At 41.8% G+C, this 23,067-nt stretch overlaps 1 protein-coding gene across 1 annotated transcript in view; it reads right to left on the minus strand.

Annotated features, from left to right (window-relative positions):
- PCNX2 (pecanex 2) overlaps positions 1 to 23,067 on the minus strand; it is a 1,104,481-nt gene that overhangs the window by 635,584 nt on the left and 445,830 nt on the right. Inside the window, 2 exon segments of the mRNA XM_033937641.1 lie at positions 1,828 to 1,937; positions 15,597 to 15,688. Of these exon segments, the coding sequence (XP_033793532.1) occupies positions 1,828 to 1,937; positions 15,597 to 15,688 (202 nt within the window).

Raw genomic sequence — 23,067 nt, forward strand, 5'->3', positions numbered from 1 at the left:
TTTTGCGATCTCTTCCAGTGGTTTGTTAGTATCTCCTTGTGGTCCAAGGAAGGAAACTTTGTTAACTTTAGCATTGACCTTCAGAATATGTTTGTAACAGCGCTGCTTGTGTGGCATTAGGCTATGTAGTGATCGAAATAAAAAAACAGACCTTTGCACCACTATATGGTGGGTGTATGAGGAGATTCACATTTCCTACACAGCTAAGTCCTTGTGAAGTTACCTTGTTCTTTCTGTATTTGACATCTAGCAAGGTCTCTGTTTGGAAGGAAAGATCTAAGCTTAAAAATGAAGTGGCCAGAAATTATGTTAAAAGCAGATAGCATTGCTGATTTTAAGAAAGGTTTGGACAAATTCCTGGAGGAAAAGTCCATAATCTGTTATTAAGACATGGGGGAAGTGTCTGCTTGCCCTGGATTGGTGGCATGGAATGTTGCTACTCTTTGGGTTTTGACCAGGTACTAGTGACCTGGATTGGTTACCATGAGAATGGGCTACTGGGCATGATGGACCATTGGTCTGACCCAATTAGGCTATTCTTATGTTATGTTCTCATCTGTAGGGGCCTTTGTTTTCACTTCTTATTTTAATGTATTTTTTTTCTGGGAACTTATCAGTGTTTTTTAGAATGGGAACAAAAATGGAAGAGAATTAATGTGTGTGGAATGGGGGGGTTTACTAATTTCTTCAGCTAAATAATTAAATCCACTTCAACTAGACATAGGAGAACTCACGCACCATTCACACACCCTCCAACCAAAATAGTCAAAAGAAAAAAAACTGTTCGACAACCTCCTAACACTCGACCCCCAACTCTACAACCTATTGACCTCGACCACAAACTACAAAACCTTCAAAAAAGAAATAAAAACCCTACTATTCAAAAAACACATAAAACCAAACTAACACAATCAGAACTGTCCCAAGCATCACCTGCAACTACTCCATATGTACTTCTGATGTCATGACAATTCAGACATAATTTATGTTATGTTTGGATTAATGGTTACATATATGAGGTTCATTCAATAAAAGAAAATCTTCAGTGCCTGTTTCTATTATGACCATTTATTTTTCATGGTTATTACAAAAAATATTTTTTACATGGGGGGGTGTCAAAAAATGATGGGCCCCGGGTGCCACATACCCTAGGTATGCCACTGGCGACTAGTCCCCTTTAGGAGTTGATCGGCTAGCCCAGTCAGATCGAGAATTTTGTGTAGTGAATCACTGCCTTCCCTACTTTTGAATGTCCCTCCCCTCATTTGTATGCGCGGATCGGAGGATGGTCAGCAGAGAGGTAAATGAATCGGGCCGGAGGGGAATTTGGTTGTTAAAGGGTTGCAAACCGATCGGTACACGATTGGTTTGCTTTGTGAATCTAGCCTATAAAGAATAGTATTTCTTTAGGTCTTGCATCTTACCTCTCCAATGTGTTTGGACTGCAAATTAGTGCCAATTAACTCCAATAATAACCAATTATTAATTAGTGTGAATTCATGTCTAATTAAGTAATTAACTTATGTGTATTACTGCTATTGTTCTATAATCTATGCCTGCAAATTCATAAAGTCCTCATGTATTTTCCAACCATGGTCTTTTTAAACATAGACAACTGTATCTGATCATAATGTAGGTAGAATTTTGCTGGAAATGTACATGTCTGGATTTTGAAAATGTAATTTATATATGCACCTTTCTTTATCTGACTTAAACACACCCATGGAAATGTTTTCTCTCTCAGACAGCTGACCTATAAGGGTAAAATATTTTTTACCTTGTAGAAAATTGAAAATTTCCCATAGTAATTTTACAAGTCATACTCACATTAGAATGGATGGGTCACTGCTTTGTCGGCTCAGATGATAAGAAAGGGCAACTAAAAGACCACAGAAAGCTGAGAACAGGGCTGGTATGTGCTGTGCATCCCACGATTCCTAATATGGAGAAAAAAATAGACAAAGCAGAATGTTATGCTAAAATGGAATTCAGGTAGTACCTCAAACTTATCTTCAAATAAGATGAGACTGCCATTCCAAACATTCTATCCAAACACAGATGCCCTAAATGTCATAACTAGTCCCACTGGAAGTCCCCTCACTGTATTAGAACAGAATTTTTATCTATTTATTTATTGAAAACTTACTATACCACTTTTAGTTGTCAAAGATCAAAGTGATGTACAATTCTGAAACAAGATCCATACAGAAAGGAAATACAAAATTCAATAGTAATATTTAGAAACTAGTCTTTAAGCCCATTACATTAACGGATGCTAGAATAGATGTGTCTGTCTGTCTTGCTTTCTGTCTCTCTCTCTATCTCCTTAGCCGCTGTCTGTCTATCTTTTTTTTTCTCTCTCTCTGGCCACTGTCTGTCTGAATTTCTGTCTGTCTCTGGCCCCCTGTCTGTCTGTAATTCTTTCTGTCTGTGTCTCTCCCTGGCCTCCTGTCTGTCTGTCTTTCTTTCTTGCTACTTGGCCGCTATCTGTCTGTTTATCTCTCTGGGCCCCTGTCTGTATGTCATTCTTTCTGTCTGTGTCTCTCCCTGGCCCCTTGTCTGTCTGTCTGTTTTTCTTTCTGTCTGTCTCTCTCCCTGTCCCCCTGCCAAACTGTCTCTGGTCCCCCGAGCAAACCAAGATTTTTGCTTGCCCCCCAGCACACCCCTACCCCCAAAGCAGCCCCTTTTCCCTCTCCCCTTCCACTTCTTTCTGTCTGTCTCTCTGTCTGTCTTCCTGGCCCCCTGCCTATCTCTCTCTGGCCCCCCCCCCAAGCAAACCAAGATTGCTGCCTGGCCCCCAGCACACACCCCCAAGGCAGCCCATTTTTCCTCTCCCCCTCCACTTCTTTCTGTCTGTCTCTCTGTCTCTCTCCCTGGCCCCCTGCCTATCTCTCTCTGGCCCCTAGAGCAAACCAAGATTGCTGCCTGCCCCCCAACACACCCCTCCCCCAAAGCAGTCCCTTTTCCCTATCCCCCTCCACTTCCCTGTGCAGCAGTAGCAGCCGGACACCTCGCAGCACCTCAGACACCCTCCTGCCATTGCCGCACATGCCGTAAGCTGCCGCATGCCGCACGCACCACAAGCTGCCACACGCCACAAAAGGAACACAGCACGGAAGCAGAAATCACGGCAGCAGGGATCACACCGTGTTAACTGCGCATGCGCGGGTAACTCTGGCTATGAAGAACTAAGGCTGGTATCGGACAGACTTGTATGGTCTGTATCCTATATATGGCAATATGTTTTAGGGTGCACTGGAGAAGGTTTTGATAGAAACTCCAGTAATTTGGAATATGAGGACAGTTCCCAGTAGGCTGGGCTTCAACTGGAGAGTTGAGTTTGGAAGAGTACCTGAAGAAAGAGTTATTAAGATGGGAGGACATAAGAGAAGTTGAAAAACAGTGGTCTAAGCTGAAAGGAGCAATAAAAAAATTTTCAGATATATTATTGAACGGAGGAAGATGAACTAAAAGATGCTATGAACTGATATGTGGAGAATGATGAGGAAAAAGCAAACGTACTAAACAAATACTTCTGCTCTGTGTTCACGGAAGAAAATCCTGGAGAAGGACCGAGGTAGTCTGGCAAAGTTACACAAAAAATGGAGTAGATTCTGCTCCGTTCACGGACGAAAGTGTTTATGAACAACTTGAAAAACTGAGGGTGGTTAAAGCGATGGGGATGGGAGTGGTTCCTGGGGATTGGAGAAGAGTGGATGTTGTCCCTATTCAAAAATGTGGTCACAGAGATGAAGTGGAAAACTACAGGCCGGTAAGCCTCATTTTGGTTGTTGGAAAAATAATGGAAGTTTGCTGAAAAAAGGATAGTGACCTTCCTAGAATCTAATTGGTTACAGGATTCTAGGCAACATGGCTTTACTAAAGGTAAATCATGCCAAAAGAACCTGATTGAAGTTTTTTGATTGGATGACCAGAGAACTGGATTAAGGACAAATGCTAGATGTCATTTACTTGACACAGTTCCTCATAGGAGACTCTTGAACAAACTTGAAAAGTTGAAGTTAGGACCCAAAGTGGTGAACTGGATTAGAAACTGGCCTTAGGGTGGTGGTTAATGGAAGTAACTCGGAAGAAGGTGAGTAGCGGAGTCCTTCAGGGTTCATTGCTGGGGACAATCCTGTTCAATATGTTTGTGAGTGACATTGCTGAAGGGATAGAAGGAAAGGTTTGCCTTTTGCAGTTGATACCAAGATTTGTAACAGAGTAGACACCGAGGAGGAAGTGGAAAACATGAAAAAGGATCTATAAAACTTAGAGGAATAATAATAATAATAGCTCATATACTGCAGGACCATGAAGTTCTATGCGGTTTACAAAGATTAAAAGATGGTACAGGTTGAATGAACTTAGCAGAGAAGAGAGATTGAGTTAACAGTTCAAGGTAACCAATACTGAAGAGAAAGAATTATAAGGGTCAGTTGTTAAGATACATCAGGAACAGTTGTGTTTTCAGGCGTGTCCTAAATTCCCCATAAGTGGAAGGCATGAGCAATTGTTCTAGATCTTTACCCCATAGTGCTGCTTGGTTGGAGAGAAGGTATTGGTGGTGTCTTTTGAGCTTACATCCTCTAACTGGGGGGGAAACAAAGGTCAGGTATGTGCTTCTCTTGTGTCTGTTGGCTGAGAAGGAAAAAAGGTCAGTTATGTAATTGAGGACTAGGCCATATAGTGCTTTAAAACAGAAACAGGCAAACTTAAACTTTACGCATGCCTCGATCGGTAGCCAATGTAACTGTTGGTAGTTAGGTGTCACGTGGTCAAACTTCCTCAGTCCGAAAATCCGTTTGACTGCTACATTCTGTATTAGTTGTAATTGTTGCATATTCTTTTGGGAGATTGCTAAATAGGCGATGTTACAGTAATCAAGTTGACTCAGTACAAGGGATTGTACTAGAATTCTGAATGCTGACATGTCAAAATATGCTCTAATGGATCGAAGTTTCCATAAGGTGAAGAAACCCTTGCTGATCAAGGAGTCCACTTGGTCTTTCATGGTTAGGCACTGATCTAGTGTTACATTCAATATTTTCATAGTTGTCTGAATGGTCTAATATCTGACAACTAAAATTCAATGCAAAGAAAAGCAGAGTAATGCATATGGTGATTAATAATCGGAAGGAACTGTATATGCTGGGACCTTGGGGTGATAGTGTCCAAATATTTAAAGGTGAAAAAACAGTGTGACAAAGCGGTGGCTGCTGCCAAAAGGATGCTGGGCTATATAAAAAGAGGTATAACCAGTAGAAGAAAGAATGTAAGAGCAATGTAAGGAAATTCTTCTTTACGGAGAGGGTGGTGGATTCCTGGAATTCGCTACCGAAAGAGGTGGTGGAGAGCAAAATGGTGACAGAGTTCAAAATAGTGTGGGATGAACACAGATGATCTAGAACAGACTTGGGCAAGCCACGACCCATGGGCCAAATCTGGCCTGTTTAGCTTTTTAACCCAGCCCGTAGCATCAGAGATGGCTATAGTTTGCCCTTGTCTGCAGCATAAGGCAGGGTTTCTAAACGCACGGTACATGGGCCACCCGTCCATCTGCTCACTACTGCCGCTTGCCTACTATATTTACTTATAGTCCCGCTGGTGCCACAACGAAGGGAAGGGCCAGGAGTGTACCCACAAGCCTTCTCCCGACGTCAATTCTGACGTTGGAGAGAAGTTTCCAGTATTGGCGGGCCTGGACCTTCTCTCCTATGTCAGAATTGATGTCGGGAGAAGGCTTGTGGGTACACACCTGGCCCTTCCCTTACCTTGTTGCGGCACCAGCAGGGCTGTAAGTAAATATAGTGGGTGAGCGGTGGTGGTTAGCAGACAGATGGGTGGGGAGTGAGCGGACGGACAGGTGGGCGGGTAACGGATCGGGAGGGGGGATAAGGAATCGGCAGTGGGTCGGCTTGGGGGCAGGCAGGCTTTGGCGTGGCTTCGGGGGTTGGCGGGAAGTAATTAAATGCAGCTGGTGCAGGTCAGCTTAGGAAGGGATGAAGGGAGGAAGGGGGCATTAAGGACATAGGAAGGAGGCATAGGAAGGAGTACTATCGCACCACCTTTATCTGCAGCTTTATGATGATATTGCTATTATTATGTACAGACTGTATTGCTGCTGTCTCTTCTCAGGATAGATTGTGAAAAATATTTTTTTCCTTTTCTAACAACATAAAGGGGCAAATTCTTTTTTTTTTTTTTTTTAATCTTTATTCCTTTTTATTTCTTTCAACAAGTGTACAATATTATTACAATTAATTCACATAACTCACTTGACATTCTTACACAATATTATTATACATGTTTTAATTCCCCCACCCACCTCCCAACCCTTCCCATATCAATAAAATAATCTATCCAAACATCCAGTATCTTAAAGGGTCAGATTTAAAACACTGTCTGTAATCCAGAAGGTCTTCAGAGGAAATATACAGGAGTACTTAAATTATGCCTTTGAGGGAGGGGGAAAGAAATAATGTGTCTAAAAACAGAGGAGAGGGAGGGAGATGGTGGACAATGGGATTTAGGGAGGGAAGGAACAGAAAGGGAGAGAAATTGGACACAAGGAATGGTGTGGAGGGGGGTTGGGGATAGAGTTATTGGATAGGAAGGTAGTGGGAAAGAGAAAGGGAGAGCTGGTGGACCCTGGGTTAGTGGGGAAGTAGGGAGAGATTCTGGATGAAAGAGCAGTTGAGAAAATGAGAGATGAGTTTTATGAGGGTTTTCCTATATCATATGAAGGGCCACCACCGTTCTGGTAATGCTCGGTCAGTTGGTTTGCATAGGGAAGTGGTTCAGACAAAATTTTAAAAAAGAGTTGGTTTTGGGGTAGATTGCTGGGCCTTTTATGAAACCTCCTTTGGACAATTTTGTGGTGTCTCCTTTGGGGGTTATTCCTAAAAAGGACCCAGGTAGTTTCAGATTGATTCATAATCTATCATATCCGTCTAGCCTCAGTGTTAATACCTTTATTTATCCACAGTTCTGTAAAGTTCAATATGCTTCTTTAGATGCGGCCGTCACTTGGGTCCGTGAATGTGGTCCGGGTGCACTGATGGCTAAGGCAGACATTGAATCAGCATTCCGTTTGTTACCTGTCCATCCGAGCGCATTTCACTTATTAGGTTTTCAATTTGAGGACCAAATTTATTTTGATAAGTTCATGCCTATGGGATGCTCCATTTCTTGCACTTATTTTGAGGCCCTTTCTACCTTTGTACATTGGGTAGTGGTGCAAGTCAGTGGTTTGGATTCAGTTATTCATTATTTGGATGTTTTTCTTTTTGTTGGGGCATCTGTGTCTGGTGAATGTGAGGGTTTGATGTCTGCCTTTCGAGTCATAGCGGCACAGTTGGGGATTCCGTTGGCATTGGACAAATGTGAGGGGCCATCTACTAAGTTGACATTCTTGGGTATTGAGTTAGACTTTGTTCACATGGAGTCTCGTCTTACAGTAGAGAAGGTTCAGGCCTTGTTGGATGCGATTAGGTCGGCCTGTCAGAAGCGGAAGCTGAGCTTACGGGAAATTCAATCATTAGTGGGTCATTTTAATTTTGCAGCACGGGTAATTCCAATGGGGAGAGTATTTTCCAGGCGTTTGGCATTCTTGTCTGTTGCTTTGTGCCGACCACATTTCTTGGTCCGTTTGACGAAGGCAGTACGGGAAGATTTGCAGTTATGGCAATCCTTTTTAATATCCTTTAATGGCGTTTGTGTTTGGCAGCAACTTTGGGTGTCAAATGTGGATTTGCATTTGTTTACTGATGCATCTGGAGAAATTGGCTTTGGGATATATTTTGGGGGTGCTTGGTGTACTCAGGGATGGCCGGAGTGGAGTGGGGTCCACGCTGCAGCTGCGGGGATGGAGATGGAAAAAGGATAGATGCCAGACCTCCTGGGGAGGGAAAGTAAATGGAAGGGGAGGACAGAGATGGAAGATGGATGGTTAGGATGGAGAAAGAAGAAAAAGACAAATGGGCAGGAGACTCTGGCAAGTGAGTTTCAGAAGTCAACCAGAGCCTGGGACCAACATGATTTGAATAATGACCAGTCAACAAAAGTAGAAAAAATAATTTTATTTTCTGATTTGTGATTACAATATGTCAGATTTGAAATGTGTATCCTGCCAGAGCTGGTATTAGACTGCGAACGTGAGCTAGGATTTAACAGTGAGAGGAAAAGTCTTTTTTGTTTGTTTATTTTGTTTACACCACAGCGCCATTGTGGGTAGGAGAGGGCAAATGGGATAAAGAGGCTATAAAATAAACCCTCTAGGATGTTTGGAAAAAAAACAAACAAACCAAAAAACACCCAATTGGGCAGGAAAATCAAATCAAATCAAAAAATCAATTCACTAGGCTGAACTGAATCAAAAAATTTTTCCTGGCAGCACTACTGCTAACAGTGCCCCCTCAGAAGCAAACAAAATAAATACTAAAGTCTGCGATCTCTCGCCAAAGGATGTCCCTGGAGGATGAATCCACAGCACAAGGGCAACCCGCAACAAATGACAAAATAAAAGAACTAGAAATGTAAAATGAAACATGAGCAGAAAGATAAACCAGCAGTTAGAGCTGCAGGAACAGACTATAATTCTAAGGCACGTGACAGGATGTATATACCTAGGGAGGGGCTAAAAGTTTGTTTTAGAGTGCCTGCAGCTCAGAGCTAGAGAGGATACACAAACCCGCTGGTGAAGATTCCAGAGTTTATTGTACAAGAAATGTGGTTTAGTATGTAATATATATATATATATATATATAATTTTATTCTTATATACCGCCATACCGAAAAAGTTCTAGGCGGTTCACAACAAGGTGAGCTAATTCATTGGATACAGATAAAATATAAATTAGAATAATGGACTTAAAAACAGATAAAGACAGAAAGCATTTACAATATAATGCAGAAAATACCGGCACGGCAGGGAAAGAAGTGTGTATATATATATATTACGTGCTTTGATTGAGTAATGCATTGTTAAACATATTTTGACCTTTATATCAACCTGGAGTCCTCTTTAGTCCAAAGAAGCTTTAGTATGCAATATATACATTTTTTCATGTGCTTTGCTTAAATATAAAAAAAGAAGCCCCCATTTACCTATATGAGGATGCCTAAGTGAAACCTAAGTCATATCATATCCAGCGCCCAACTCACGCTTTTCTAAGCAGTCCTCTTACTAAATAATAGAAAATTTTAGTATGCAAAATATATTATTTTTCATGTACTTGGAGGAACATAGAGGCCAAAAGAGGAATTGGACAAGTGTTGAGAAACATGTTTGATATTTATCATAGAGAAATGACTGCTTATATATCAAGAGAATATAAGCTTGGCTTTGGAACTGAGATGCAGTTTATTTTCTGAGTGTGTGTGGTGCAATGGTTAAAGCACCCTTAGCACCCTGACATTGTTGGTTCGAGTCTCACTCTGCTCCCTGTGACAGAAGCAAAATAATAAAAAAAAGAAGAATTAAAAGATAAATAAAATATAATAGTGGTGCCAGCATTTCACTGCATATAATTTTAATGAAAAACAGCATAAAATCACCATTCTAATGATGTCATAATAATGAGACGCGATAATGTTATAGATGTGTAGACGTCTATAAGACACCTAAAAGGCAATTCTGTAAAGGATGTCTAACTATTTAGATGCATTTAGCCTCGCTGAGCAGTGCTGAGCGCGATTCTATATAGTGTGTCTATGTGTTGTAGAATTGCACTCAGCTGGACGTCTATACGATGCCTATAATTAGATGTCCTTTATAGAATCTAGCCCCTAGTGTCCTGAGGATTCCAGAATCCTGCCGACTACACAAAAATGTAACCAGCCTCCCCCTCTGAGAGAAAGATCTGCTGTTTTACAAATTTTCTATAGTCGTCTAACCAAGTTAATCAGCAGAAATTCTCCTAGAAGGAAGAGCCAGGCTTACTGTACATGGAAATTAAACCTCACCCAATTAATTATCAAAACAAGTGAAAATGGGTTTTAATTTTTTCTTTAAAAGTCAGACACAGTATAAAAGTACAAAGAATTTATTGCACAAAAATTATTTTAACACAATTAAAGTCAGAATTCTTATTTCCAATAAATAGTTGTAATAAAATTACTGCTTTCATCATTAACAATTCTTTGAATTATAACTTTCTTTTAAATAGAAACCAGTTAGTTAGTGTAAACCAGTTAGTTAGTGTTTTTGTTTTCCCAACAGTTTAACAGTTATCAGAAAATGAACATATTTTATAATACAGTAGAATCTTGTATAACAGGAACTCAAGCAACCAGCACTTTCACACAACCGGCAAAAATTAAATAGCCAGAAAAAAACTGTCCCCGAAGCAGCAGCAGCAGTCCTGAGCCATGAACCCCCTCCTTCCAGTCCTCCCTCTAGCCCAAAAGCAGTGACAGTGGTCCAGAGCCACGAACTCCCCTCCCTCCAGCCCTGAAACAGCAGCAGTGGCAGCGGTCCTGAGCTACAAACCCTCTCTCCATCCTTCCCTCACTTACTGAAGCAGCGGCGGCAGCCATTCAGCAGAGGCAGCGCTGAAAACAGGCTGCTCGCGGCCAGCCCTGGCAGGGCCTTTCCTCTAACACATCACTTCCACAGCATTTCCCAGACTGGTTTGAACACCAGACACTCCACCAGATCCACAACTAGGTCCGGGATTGCTACCCAGAACCACCCTACCCCCCCCCCCCCCCAACGAGGTATTTCAATTTTTTTTTTTTTAATTCTTTATTCATTTTGTAACTTAAATCAAGTACAATATTGATATTAACATTGTAACATAGATAATATACTTGAGAATTTACAATTGATCTTTATCAAATTAAATGTATCTCCCTCCCTCCCTACATTTTATATTTCATAAAATCATTATCATCAATAATAAAATCCCCCTCTCCCGCCCTATTTTCATTTATACTCAACAGGGAAGAAAAATATATACTTACTAGTCATTAAGCCCGTTACATTAACGGGTGCTAGAATATGTCTATCTGTCTTTCTTTCTTTCTGTGTCTCTCCCTCCCACTGTCTGTATTTCTTTCTGTCTGTTTCTCTTCCTGGCCCCCTTTTCCTGTTTGTGTTTCTTTATTTCTGTTTCTCTCCCTGCCTGCTGTCTTTCTGTGTGTCTGTTTTTCATTCTCGTGCGCTGCCTGCCTATCTTTCTGTCTCGCTCCATGGCCCCCTTTTGTCTCCCCCCAAAGCAAACCAAGATTGTTTCCTGGCCCCCTTTCCCTTTCTCCCCCTCCCCCACTTCCCTGTGCAGCAACAGCAGCATTCCCTTCTGTGTAGCAGCAACAGCATTCCCCCCTTCCCTGTACAGAAGCATTCACTCACACTTCCCTGTACAGCAGCAGCATTCCCTCCTTCCCTGTGCAGCAGCATTCCCCCTCTTCCCTGTGCACCCACCCATTGCCTGCTCCCCCTGTTCCCTTCCTTTTCCCTCCCCCGTCCAGCAGCATTCATTTTCTGCTCCCCCTGTGCATATGCCCCATAGAAATTTACTTGCCTCACAGAAAAGCGCTGCACCGCGCTGTTGCTGGCCTCAGTGTCTTCTCTACAGTGCGGCCAACCCTAGCGGAAACAGGAAGTTGTGAGAGGGCGGGCCGCAGTGGAGAGGAGATGGTGAGGCCTGTGGCAGCACAGCGCAGCGCTTTTCATTTAAACGCTGTGAGCATGCGAGAGGGAGGAAGAAGAGGAAAAATAGATGCCGACAGGGGGGTTTGGAGGTCAGGGCGTGTGTGGCAAGCTGCCGCTGGCGCCTGAAGATTTTAAAAGGGCGCTTGGCGTTGGGAAGTTGGGGCGCATGCGGCAAGCCGTTGCTGACGCCTGAAGATTTTTTAAAAGCGAGTATTTTTTTTTTTAGTTGAAAGACGCGGCGTTGGCTCCTCTCATGATCCCCACCTGCGTCGGAAGTCCGACGCAGGCGGGGATCGTGAGAGTAACCACCGCTGCATCTTTGAAAGAATGAACGGCGGTGGCGAAGGGAGAGAGTACTGTAGGGGCATGTCGCTCCTACCTGCAGGTTTCCTTCCTCCGCTGCCGCTCCTTTTCAAAGCGGCCTGCTTAGGTTCATGGGCGGCTGTATTGAACCTCGCAGGCCGCTCTCCATATGATAGCATGTTCCTTCTGACGCGATCGCGTCAGAGGGAACGTGCTTCATGTGGAGAGCAGCCTGCGAGGTTTGCTACAGCCGGCCGCGAACCTCATCAGGCCGCTTCAAACAGGAGCGGCAGCAGTTGGTGCGGGAGGTGGGGGAGTCGTCGACGCTGCTGCGGCGCAAGGGGATTGGGGCCATGCTGCCAGCGGGACAGCCCTCAGCCCTTTCCCTTCTCCTCTCGCGCACTGTGGAGGCGATCATTGGCTGGCTGCGGTCCCGGCTTGGAGAGGGCAGGGGGTGTTAGCGGCCGGCATCGGTGGAGAGCAGGGAAGAGCGCGCATGCCACTTGTCTTGCCTCGCGTGAGGCCAGACCGTAAGCTGCGCATGCGCACTTCCTATGTGTGCTACAGCTCACAGAAAACGGACCCACGCTTAGGAACTGCGCATGCGCGGCTTACCATTTTATTATATTAGATTCTTTACAATATTCTGATAATGGCCTCCACACATCTTGAAATTTATTAAAATTTCCTTTTTGAATGGCTAATGTTCTTTCCATTTTATAAATATGGCATACTGAATTCCACCAAAAACTGAAATTTAGTCTATCCCAACTTTTCCAATTATGTGTTATTTGTTGTATGGCAACCCCTGTCAAAATGAGCAATAGTTTATTATTATTAGAGGATATTTGGCTCTTGGCCCTCCTTGCCATACCAAATAATACTGTGTCATATGTTAATGCCACATGATTTTCTAATAAGCAATTTATCTGGCTCAAAATTGATTTCCAAAATTCCATAATAAATGGACAATAGAACAATAAATGGTGTAAAGTCCCTGCTTCAAGATGACAATGCCAGCATCTATCAGACTTAGAGCTAATTTTTTTAAACGAACAGGGGTCCAGAAGACTCTATGTAACAGGAAAAACCATGTTTGTCTCATAGATGCAGACATTGTACATCTCATCCTCCAAGACCAAATGCGTGGCCATTGAGATGTAGTAATTGGATATTTAATCTCAAAGCTCCAAATGTCTCGAAGACCATTCTTTCATTTTTTGATAATTAATCCAGATATTAATTTGTAACACTTTGCGATCTGGTGTCCCAGAAAGTCCATCTGAAAGCATAAGAACTCTAAACTATATTGATTATTAAGATTTTCCCATTCAGGGAGCCCGACCTGAATGGCCTGCTTCAATTGCAACCATTTATAACTTTGCGATTTATCTAGTCCAAATTTGTGTTGCAACTGTGAAAAATCAAGCAATTTACCATTAGATATAACATCATCTAAAATTTGTATTCCTGCTATAATCCAATGCTTCCAGATGATCTTAAATCTGCCAATTTGGATCTTGGAGTTAAGCCATATACTTTGATTTGTAGAATTTTGTATTGGAATAGGTGTTAAATTATTAATATATCTTATAGTTTTCCATGTATTTGTTAATATTTTGTTTTCTTTATAGAACCTGGGCATTTTGATACTAAGAACATGACACAGCCTCAGAGGAAACAAAAGCTGACATTCCAACCTCAGCCAATCTGGGAGCTTTTCCATGAGATCTGGGAGGACCCAATTCATACCCTGGTGCATAATATAGGACTGATGATACCAATAAAAATTTGGAAAATTTACCCCTCCCTCTGCAATTGGTTTTTGTAGAGATACTAAGGCGACTCTAGCAAGTCTACCCAGCCAAATAAATTTTGTAATAATACTATTTAATTTTTTATAAAAAGACCCCTGAAAAAAACTGGTATCATACCCATTTGGTAACAAACCACAGGAGAAAACATCATTTTGATAGTTTGGACTCTCCCCCATCATGATAGATGTAAAGGATTCCATTGCTCACATAATTCTGTAACTTTCTATAATAAACATTTTTCATTCATTTTTATTGTTTCTTCCAATGTGTTTTTTATCCATATACCCAAATATTTTATTCCCTCATCCTTCCAGACAAAGGGAAATGAATTGAATAATCTTTTTGTACAATAGACATTAAGTGGAAGAACTTCAGATTAATACAATTTATTTTGTAACCTGAAAATTTTCCAAATTTCTCAATCATTTCAAGTAAGCAAGGAATAGTTGTCTCAGGATTTCTCAAATAGAGCAAAATATCATCTGCATAAACAGAGATTTTGTATTCTCGCTTTGAATAAGGAATTCCCTGTATCTCCTTCGCTTGTTGAATAGCTAATAACAAGGGGTCTAATACAATATCAAAAAGCAAAGGAGTTAAGGGACAGCCTTGTTTAAGCCCCCTTTTTAGACTAAAACATTCTGAAGAATTATTATTAATATATAATCTGGCAACAGGGGAGCTATACAATGTTTGGATCATTTGTATAAATCCTGAACCTATATTTCATTTTTTATAATCACATTTTTCTCAAATTATTGCTGCCCTCTTTAAAAAAAACTATCCACTTGTAACAGTATACTCGACTAATGCCCCAACTGTCTACTTGCAGACTGGCTGACAAAACTCTTAAACAATTTTCTTCACCAAGGCCAATTACCATCTCATGTTAATCCCTAAAGCCCTCAAATTACAGACCCATAGCTGGAATTCCAATACCAACCAAACTTCTTGAAACACACATTAGCATACAGTTTTCCGCCTACATTGAAGAATATTCTTGCCTCCATCCTACTCAATTTGGATTCCACTCAAATCACAGCACAGAGAGATCCTATTACTGACATTAACCATCAAAATCAAGCAATCCTCCTCCAATTTTACCTATTCACTGCCTTCGATTTAGAGGTCCACCGGCTATTACTAGCCAAACTCAATGAAATAGGCATCATAGGAACTGTACTGAACTGGTTCAAGGACTTCCTCTAAAACAGACAATATCTTGTATACAAAGATGAAGTGTTTTATAAAAACTGGTAAGCATTCTGTGGTGTACCACAAGGATACTTCTAGGTGCTTTGAGATAAGCTTTTTTTCTTTTTTTAACCCTGGCATCATATCGAAAATGCATTTCCATACTACCTAAGCTTGCCCTTACAGAATAGCACTTAGTCACTTTACTAAAACTTAGGCACATAATTGCAAAAGTGCCAGCATTCTGTAACTTTATGTGTACAAGTGGTGCATAAATGCAGACACCCAGGTATAGAATTGTCTTTTGTGGATAGGTCCAGGGCTGAGTGTTGGTGAAGCCAGGGCAGTCCCAGAACTTATTCAGGTAATAGCAATATTCAGTTTGTTATCCAGGCAACTCAGGACAGACAGAAGGCTATCCTAGGTAATGTGGATAAGTTATCTAGGTGGCAGACTGTATATTGCCACTATCTGTGTGCATTCCAGTGCCGGCTGCCTTTTCCGAATATTTAGAGTCAGTCATTATCCAGATTTTTTGCCTGCAGCAGCCAGTGTTTAAAAACAAATACTGACAACATGGTTGAAAACTGACCCAATACCATGCATCTGTAACTAGTTGTGCTCACCTTCATTGCACCAAAGCAAAAACCATAGAGTACAGTCACAGCAGTGAGGCTTCGAGAAATACTACACACTGCAGACATCAGTCCGAGAGAGGCTGCAATATAAACAAGATTTTGAATTATTAGTCAGAATATTGCTAATTTGCAGATCAAGCAATGCACACTAAAGCCCGGATTCTGTATAGGATGCCTGGGACGGGCATCCTATACAGAATCGGGCCTACACCCACCCAAAATAAACCCAATTCTGTAACCGAAGTCCATGTTACAGACGCCGGTTACAGAACTGGGTTACTGTAGATGCGGCCGCTACACTTATCACGGCAAGGGATCTGCCTGCCGCGATAAATATAGCGACCGCCAGTCCCCCCCAAATGATCACGGCAGGAGGGATCCCAACCCCTCCTGCCAGTCGCTGGCAGGAGAGTACCTTAGGATGCTGTGGGATGGGCCAGAGAGGGGCGGGCCTGCCTCATTTCGATGGAGGCAGGCCTGCCGGAAGGATGGTGGAAAGACCTGGCTGGCCGGCCAACTTTTAAGGATAGTTGGAGAAGGATGTTAGCAGGGTGGGGGTGGGGTCTGGAGGGAGGTTGTCTTCTGGCAGGAGGGGCTGGGCAACCTCCTGCTGGCAATCGTCGGGGAGTCATCTTCCAGCAGGAGGGATTAAGCACCCTCCTGCTGGCGATCATGAGGGGTGGGGGTAGTTTTCCGATAGGAGAGGTTGAGCACCCTCCTGCCAGCAATCGTCGAGGCCAGGTAGGGGTAGTCTTCCAGCAGGAGGGATTGGGCATCCCTCCTGCCTGGTTCATTCGGGGGGTGGGGTGGGGGGGGACTGGTAGCCAATATACTATTCGCGGCAGGGAGATCCCTTGCTGACCTACATTGGCCTGGCATTTTGCTGGCCTACATTGTAAGCATCTCCCGCTCTACTAGGGAGACCCGTAGGGCTGCCTAGGTTCGCCTAGGGCTACCACCTAGCCTTAGGCGAGCTTGCGGGCCTTCCTAGGCTCCCGGAGGTGCTTTCAATATAAGCGGCCTTCCTGGGGAGCATTTTTTTTTAAAAACATGCATCCTGATTGGCTGATTGGCTGATTGGCCTACAATAGGGATGCAGTTTACAGAATCCGGGCCTAAATGCCAATTTGCTGCAAAGCAATGCACACTAAATGCCAAGCTACCCATTCTATTCCTGTTTTGTAAAAGCCTGCCTTGGAATGGAAATCTATACAGTAACAAGTTATGCAGTTGTAAAGATGCATACCATATAAACTGTATATTTTAAAAAACTAACATACAAAAAGCATGCTAATGGAAAGGGATGTAACATGTTTGAACTTTAAAAAAAACAACTCAAAAAATAGCCATGGTTTTCATACTCAAAAGAATTCTTCTTTTTAAAACAACTACTGAATTTGGTTTCAGTACAATAATATAATGCATTTTTAGAATTTATTAACAATACTAGCAAAAAGTAGAAAAACTATTAATAAAGTTCAGATAAAAATCCTTCATAAAATTATATTGATCCATAGAATCAACCTTCTGCTGATTGTACACATGCGGATTAACATTTAAACTCTGTGGTCAGCATTTATTTTAAACACCACAGTATTTATTATTTGTGGACATTCAGTACTGATATCTGGATAAGAATAGCTCTGAATATCTAAGCAGACTAGCAAATACTGCCACTATCCAGATAGTGGTGATATTTCACCTAGTATCTCCCTAATTCTATAATCTTTCACACCTTTTTCACTTTTAGAGTGCAAAATTGCATACATAGGTTATAGAAAAATGCCAGTTACATATGAAGATTAACCATGAAATTAGGTGCTAACTGGTGTTAATAATTTGTGCTAATTGGCACTAATTAGCTGTTATGCACATAACTGCATTTAGGGCTTGATTCACTAACCTGCCTGATCGGGCCCAGCAGGTCTTGCCGAATTCACAAAACTGCAACATGCAGATGAGGGCGCTCGGAGGAATGCCTCCATCTGCCGGCATGGATTGCTCTATAGCGATCCCCGCGCATGCGCAAACCATCTTTAGATATTCCAGGAACCCCCATGAATCTTGAAAAATCGCAAATACGGTTTTTCATGGGGGAGACTTGAGAGGGCAGTGGGAGAGGCAGGATCTTGTCAAAACAGCTCCTGATTGGATAAGGCCTGACTTAGTGCAAGAAGAGGCGGTTGGAGCATACAGTGAGTGATTTCCTGCACTCGCCGGCGCTCTGGCTGCCCTCTCTTTGTCGGTGGTTCACGGTCAGAAAATACTGCGAATGACCGGGACGGTGAACCGACAACCATGAACGACCAGGGGAACACTGTACAGCCATCAATGATGGTCTGTGCATGTGTTGCGATCGGTCTTCTGTGGGATCACTTGTGGGCGTGTTTCTGATTAGGTCATTTGCATGGGGAGCCTTTAGTGAATGGGTCGCCCAGCAAGACTCAGAAACAGATCGGAACAGGATCAGACAGGTAAAGGGGCCTTAGTGAATCTAGCCCATAGAAACATGATGGTAGATAAAGGCCAAATAACCCAACCAATCTGCCCATTCGCAGCATCCAGTATCTTCTTCTCTTCCTAAGAGATCTCACATTCCTGTCCCAAGCTTTTTTGAACTCAGACACTGTAGGCCAGATTCTGCAAAGAACGTTTAAAAGTTAGGTGTTGTTTAAACGTCCAGCAGCAGAATGTTAAGCGCGATTCTATAATGCACAGACACACTATAGAAAATCACACTAAGCAGTGCTGAGCAAATCTAAGCGCGCCGAGCAAATCTAAGCGCGCCTATATTGTTAGACGTCCTTTGCAGAATCACCTTATAATCCAAATAACCAGAATCCTAATAGCATCTACAACGTTATTGTGTGAGCGTTATGATGTCATTAGAATGGTGATTTTATGGTGTTTTTTTACATTAAAAATGTATGTAGTAAAAGGGTAGCACCACTATTATATTTTATTTATGTTTTAATTATTTATATACCACTTATATCCTATGTGGTATTTACACTTCCCCCTCCGAATCCACGGTTTCAGCATCCGCGGATTCAGTTATTCACGATTTTAAACAAAAAAAAACCATTTAAATTTTGGGGGGCTATTTTAAGCCCTTTAAGCCCCCTCTTAAGCCTTACCTGGTGGTCTAGCGGGTTTTCAGGGCAGGAGCGATCTTCCTATGCTCCTGCCCCGTGCAGATCGCTCACAGTAAATGGCTTGAGAGACTACAGGAGCTCAAGGCAGCCATTTCCTGTGAGCAATCTGCATGGGGCAGGAGCGTGGGAAGATCACTCCTGCCCTGAAAACCCACTAGACCACCAGGTAAGGCTTAAGGGGGGGCTTACATGGATTAAAATAGCTGGGGTGAAGTGGGGGTTAGGGGCAGAATCGGCCCAAATATTATTTGCGGGTCGTTGGTAAACTTTTCTTTACAGGACGAGTCATTGTATAGTGTACAGGAATAGGAAAAAAACAAGACAAAACAGCTGACCAACTTCTAAAACTCATTAAGTAGAAGAAGAATAACAATGTAATCAAACGATTATTTAAAAGTGCCATAGTGCTAACACACCAATAAATAATGGGAAAAGTAAAATAAAAAGTGAATAACCAAGTTAGTCTGAAGTTAAGTTCATAATACTTATCAGCCTTGATCCACTGCTTCGCGCAGTCGCTTTGCAAAGGCGCGAGCTAAGGCACAAGGTGAATTGGGGCTTTATTTTTTGGACTAAGGAGGACTCCAGGTTGATATTAAGGTCAAATATATTTAATAATGTATTACTTAAGAAAAGCACATGAAAAAAAATATATATATTGCATACTAAACTTCTATTTTGGGCTTTAGAGGACTCCTATTTGATAATAATTGAAAAAGATGTTTAATAATGCAAAGCACATGAAAAAAACCCCATATATATTGCATACTAAACCTCGTTTCCAAAAGGTTAAGAAAAGAAGAGATACACTACTCACAATGGCTGTGCTTCTGAGCAAGTGAACGTGTCTGATGCACAATCTTGATATCATTGTGACATCATCAATATGCACCTAGATGGCAGAATGCCACTAATAAATAATAGGAATCCCTGCCTGATCAAAAGCTCCTGTGGCTCAGTGGTTAAAGGCACTTCTTCCATCTTGCACAGGTTATGGGCTCAAATTCCCCCTCCCTCAGTACCTTGACAAATTCTTTTTGGTTTCATAAGAGAGTATGGATTGTGGACTTTGTCATTTACATTTATACTCTGCCCTTTCCAGGGTCCGGAGGGACACTTATTTTTACCCTGAGATGGTTGATGTCCTAAGATATCATTTCACATGGTTGGAACACCTGCCTAAAAGAAAGTGCTTGTGGCTCAGTGGTTAAAAGCACTGCTTCCATTTTCAAAGAAGTTGGTCAGCTGTTTGGCTTGTTTTTTTCCTATTCCTGTACACTATACAACAACTCGTCCTGTAAAGAAAAGTTTACCAACGACCCGTACCGTTATTTGTATGACTATACCAAATCTGGTCCATTTTATATACCAGTTTTGCCAGCTTCTCGCAGACCAAATAAATCCTATATTAAAAAATGAGTACTGAAAATTTTGACTTATTCCCACTTTTTTCCAACTGACCCTCTTAGTTATCAAAAATTTTGTTGTTCTTATTTAAATATATGATCGATGAGAAATAAGTCCCAGCTGATTAATGACTGGTTGAAAGAATCTAATCTTGACTTTACTTACTGAAACATGGTTGTTGTCAGATAGTTCACAAAAAATTGCACCCTCCAAAATACAGGACAGAAAAGTCACCTTTCTTTACAAAAAGGGAGAAAAGACCTCAGTGTCTAATAGGGGCTCTTTAAGCTTCCCATATAGACAGGCTAGTTTTAAACAGAATTTAATCCTAGCAGACACATCCTTGGTCAGAAAAACTCCCAATTAGTAAGTGAACCTCTATTCTAATTTTCTAATAGTTTTATATATTTTCTTATAGTTTTATATATTTTTTTAAACTTTTCTTCAAACAACAATTGTCAAAAAATAGAAGTCACTTATCTGAGCACTTCGATATTCAGGTGTAGTCCTGGAGTAAAGCAAGCAGGAAAAACTGCTCTATGGAAAAAAGCTATCAGTCAAAACATTCTTCCAAAATATCCAACAGGGGCCCCTGTTTCGCAACAAAATGCTTCGTCAGGGATTTGAGCGATATACACCACCCCTATTGTCCTTCGTACATACACCACCCCTGTGGTGGTGGTGTAAAAATCATTCAGCATCTCAAAGTCTCAAGCTTTTAAATGGTTGCAGTTGAAACAGGCCATTCAGAAAGGGTTCCCTGATTGGCAAAATTTTAAAAATCAGTATAGCTTGCCGGGCCTATGTTTCCAGACAGATTTCCAAGGGCATCAGGCCGCCAAGTGGTACAAATTAATATCTGAGTATTTAAATAAAAACTAAAAACAAGCTTAAAAGACATGTGGAACATTAAGATAAAGCAGCAGATTTCTGCTACTCAATGGCCACGGATTTGGACTTGGAGGATGAGATCGACAGCGTCAGCATCTATGAGACAAACCTGGTTCTTTTTGTTGCATAGAATTTTTTAGACCCCAGTTCGTTTTGTAACCGGGACTGTGGTCCAACCGGGACTCCACAGTTCCTCCAGTGGTTACCAACACAATAGCACTAACGTGTGACCCGAAATGGAGTCACCCTGCAGGATCGGACTGCTATTAGATAGAAACTCCAAAATGAAAGAACAAAATAAAGTCCCAACAATTTAGGCTGCTAGAAAAATAGTTCAATTTACTTATTCCTTAGTTCAGGTAAGCAGTTCATCATACAGTTGTAAAGTTTGTCAGAATAGCAATCAATAATGGAGCAACAAACGTTCAAAACAGGTAAGCAAACAAAACAGCTCAAAAAAACAAGTTAAACAATGTAGCTGAGATTACCAGCTTTTCCTAGAGCTAATGTAAGCCTGCTCCTAAGCAGCTTGCTCAATGCACACAGTCATAGTTCAGGAAACTAGCTCCAAAATGCATAACAGTAGAAAAGAAAAAAAAATATACAAAATAAAGCCTCTGGCAGCTTCTCAGGTTTTGCCAAAACAAAAGCCACAGCAAGGGCCTTCAAAATCCCACCCAAGGTGACAGCAAAACCTCTCCCCAACCATACTCCTAGCTTTCCAAAAACAAACATCCAAAATAGTCCAAACAGCAAACAGTCCAAAAATTCACACTCACTGTTTGCAGCTAGAGGCCCAGTCCACCTGCATGGGCACAGGATAATCAGTTTCACACACTGCACAAGCCTCTTGAAAGTCCATGGGCTCTACATCCAGGAATGGCAAGTCTTCAGCTTGTCCAGCCTCTGTTAGCTCCATAGGTGAGGGTCTATTGCTCCTGTTTGGCCCAGGTGGCTCCTCAGGGAGGCAAGGTCTGAACTTCCTCCCTAGCCGGCCTCTCTGACTGATTTCAACTACCGGCTTACATACTCTAGGGGCGTGCCCTATTCTGGGTGAGTCAGCAGACCTGCCTGGGGCTCTTGGGCTCCCCAGGTGGCAACTCGTGCACAGATCTCCTAACTCCTCCTCAGACAATTCAGGCTCCCCCTGCTGGTCAAAGGCATTATTAACTGAATCATGGCTCTGGGAGATCTTGGAATTTCCCTTCCGGGTTTTCCCTTTTACTTTTCTCTCTGCCCTAACTGGGACCTTGGCGGGCCTTGTGTCGGACTGGTCACAGTTTACAAAAGTTGGACAGTTCAAAGTCTAATAGATGCTGGCACTGTCATCTTGAAATAGGGACACTGGATCATCTGTTGTTCTATTGTCCCTTGATACTCAATTTTTGGAAATCAATGTGGGGACAAATTAATTTGATACTGTAATCTTTGATTCTGTTGTCCTATGAGATGGTAATCTGTGGGACATTGTTATCAACTAAACCTCCATTAGAAAGGTATAAAAGCAGATTCTTTATCACTATAACTGGGATAGCCATGCAAATGATTATGAAGAACTGGAAAAACTGGACAGACTTAGGGCTCCTTTTACAAAGCTGCAATAGTGGTTTTAGCGCATGCTTAGCATGCGCTGAATTGCTGCACACACTAGACGCTAATGCCAGCATTGAGCTGGCATTAGTTTTAGCCTCATAGCACGGGTTTAGTGCGTGCTAAAATGCTGCATGCACTAAAAACGCTATCACAGCTTAGTAAAAGGAGCCCTTAATTTTTTCCTTTTGGTGGGAAACTTTATGTTTATGTTATAAATATGAAAAAAATGAATTCTGAAATATTGTGTCATAATAAACTATTTAAATTAACTTGGGGTCCATTGACAAATTTTGTTAACTCTTATTAGTTGGATTATGCCTTTATTTCCTATTTGATTTGCACATCCAGGGAGGGTAATATATTTTGTTGTATTCATTAATTGAATCCAAGTGCTGTTTTATGATATTAATTAT

The sequence above is a fragment of the Geotrypetes seraphini genome, chromosome 3 (assembly GCF_902459505.1).
Source record: "Geotrypetes seraphini chromosome 3, aGeoSer1.1, whole genome shotgun sequence".
In the NCBI taxonomy this organism is placed as follows: domain Eukaryota; kingdom Metazoa; phylum Chordata; class Amphibia; order Gymnophiona; family Dermophiidae; genus Geotrypetes; species Geotrypetes seraphini.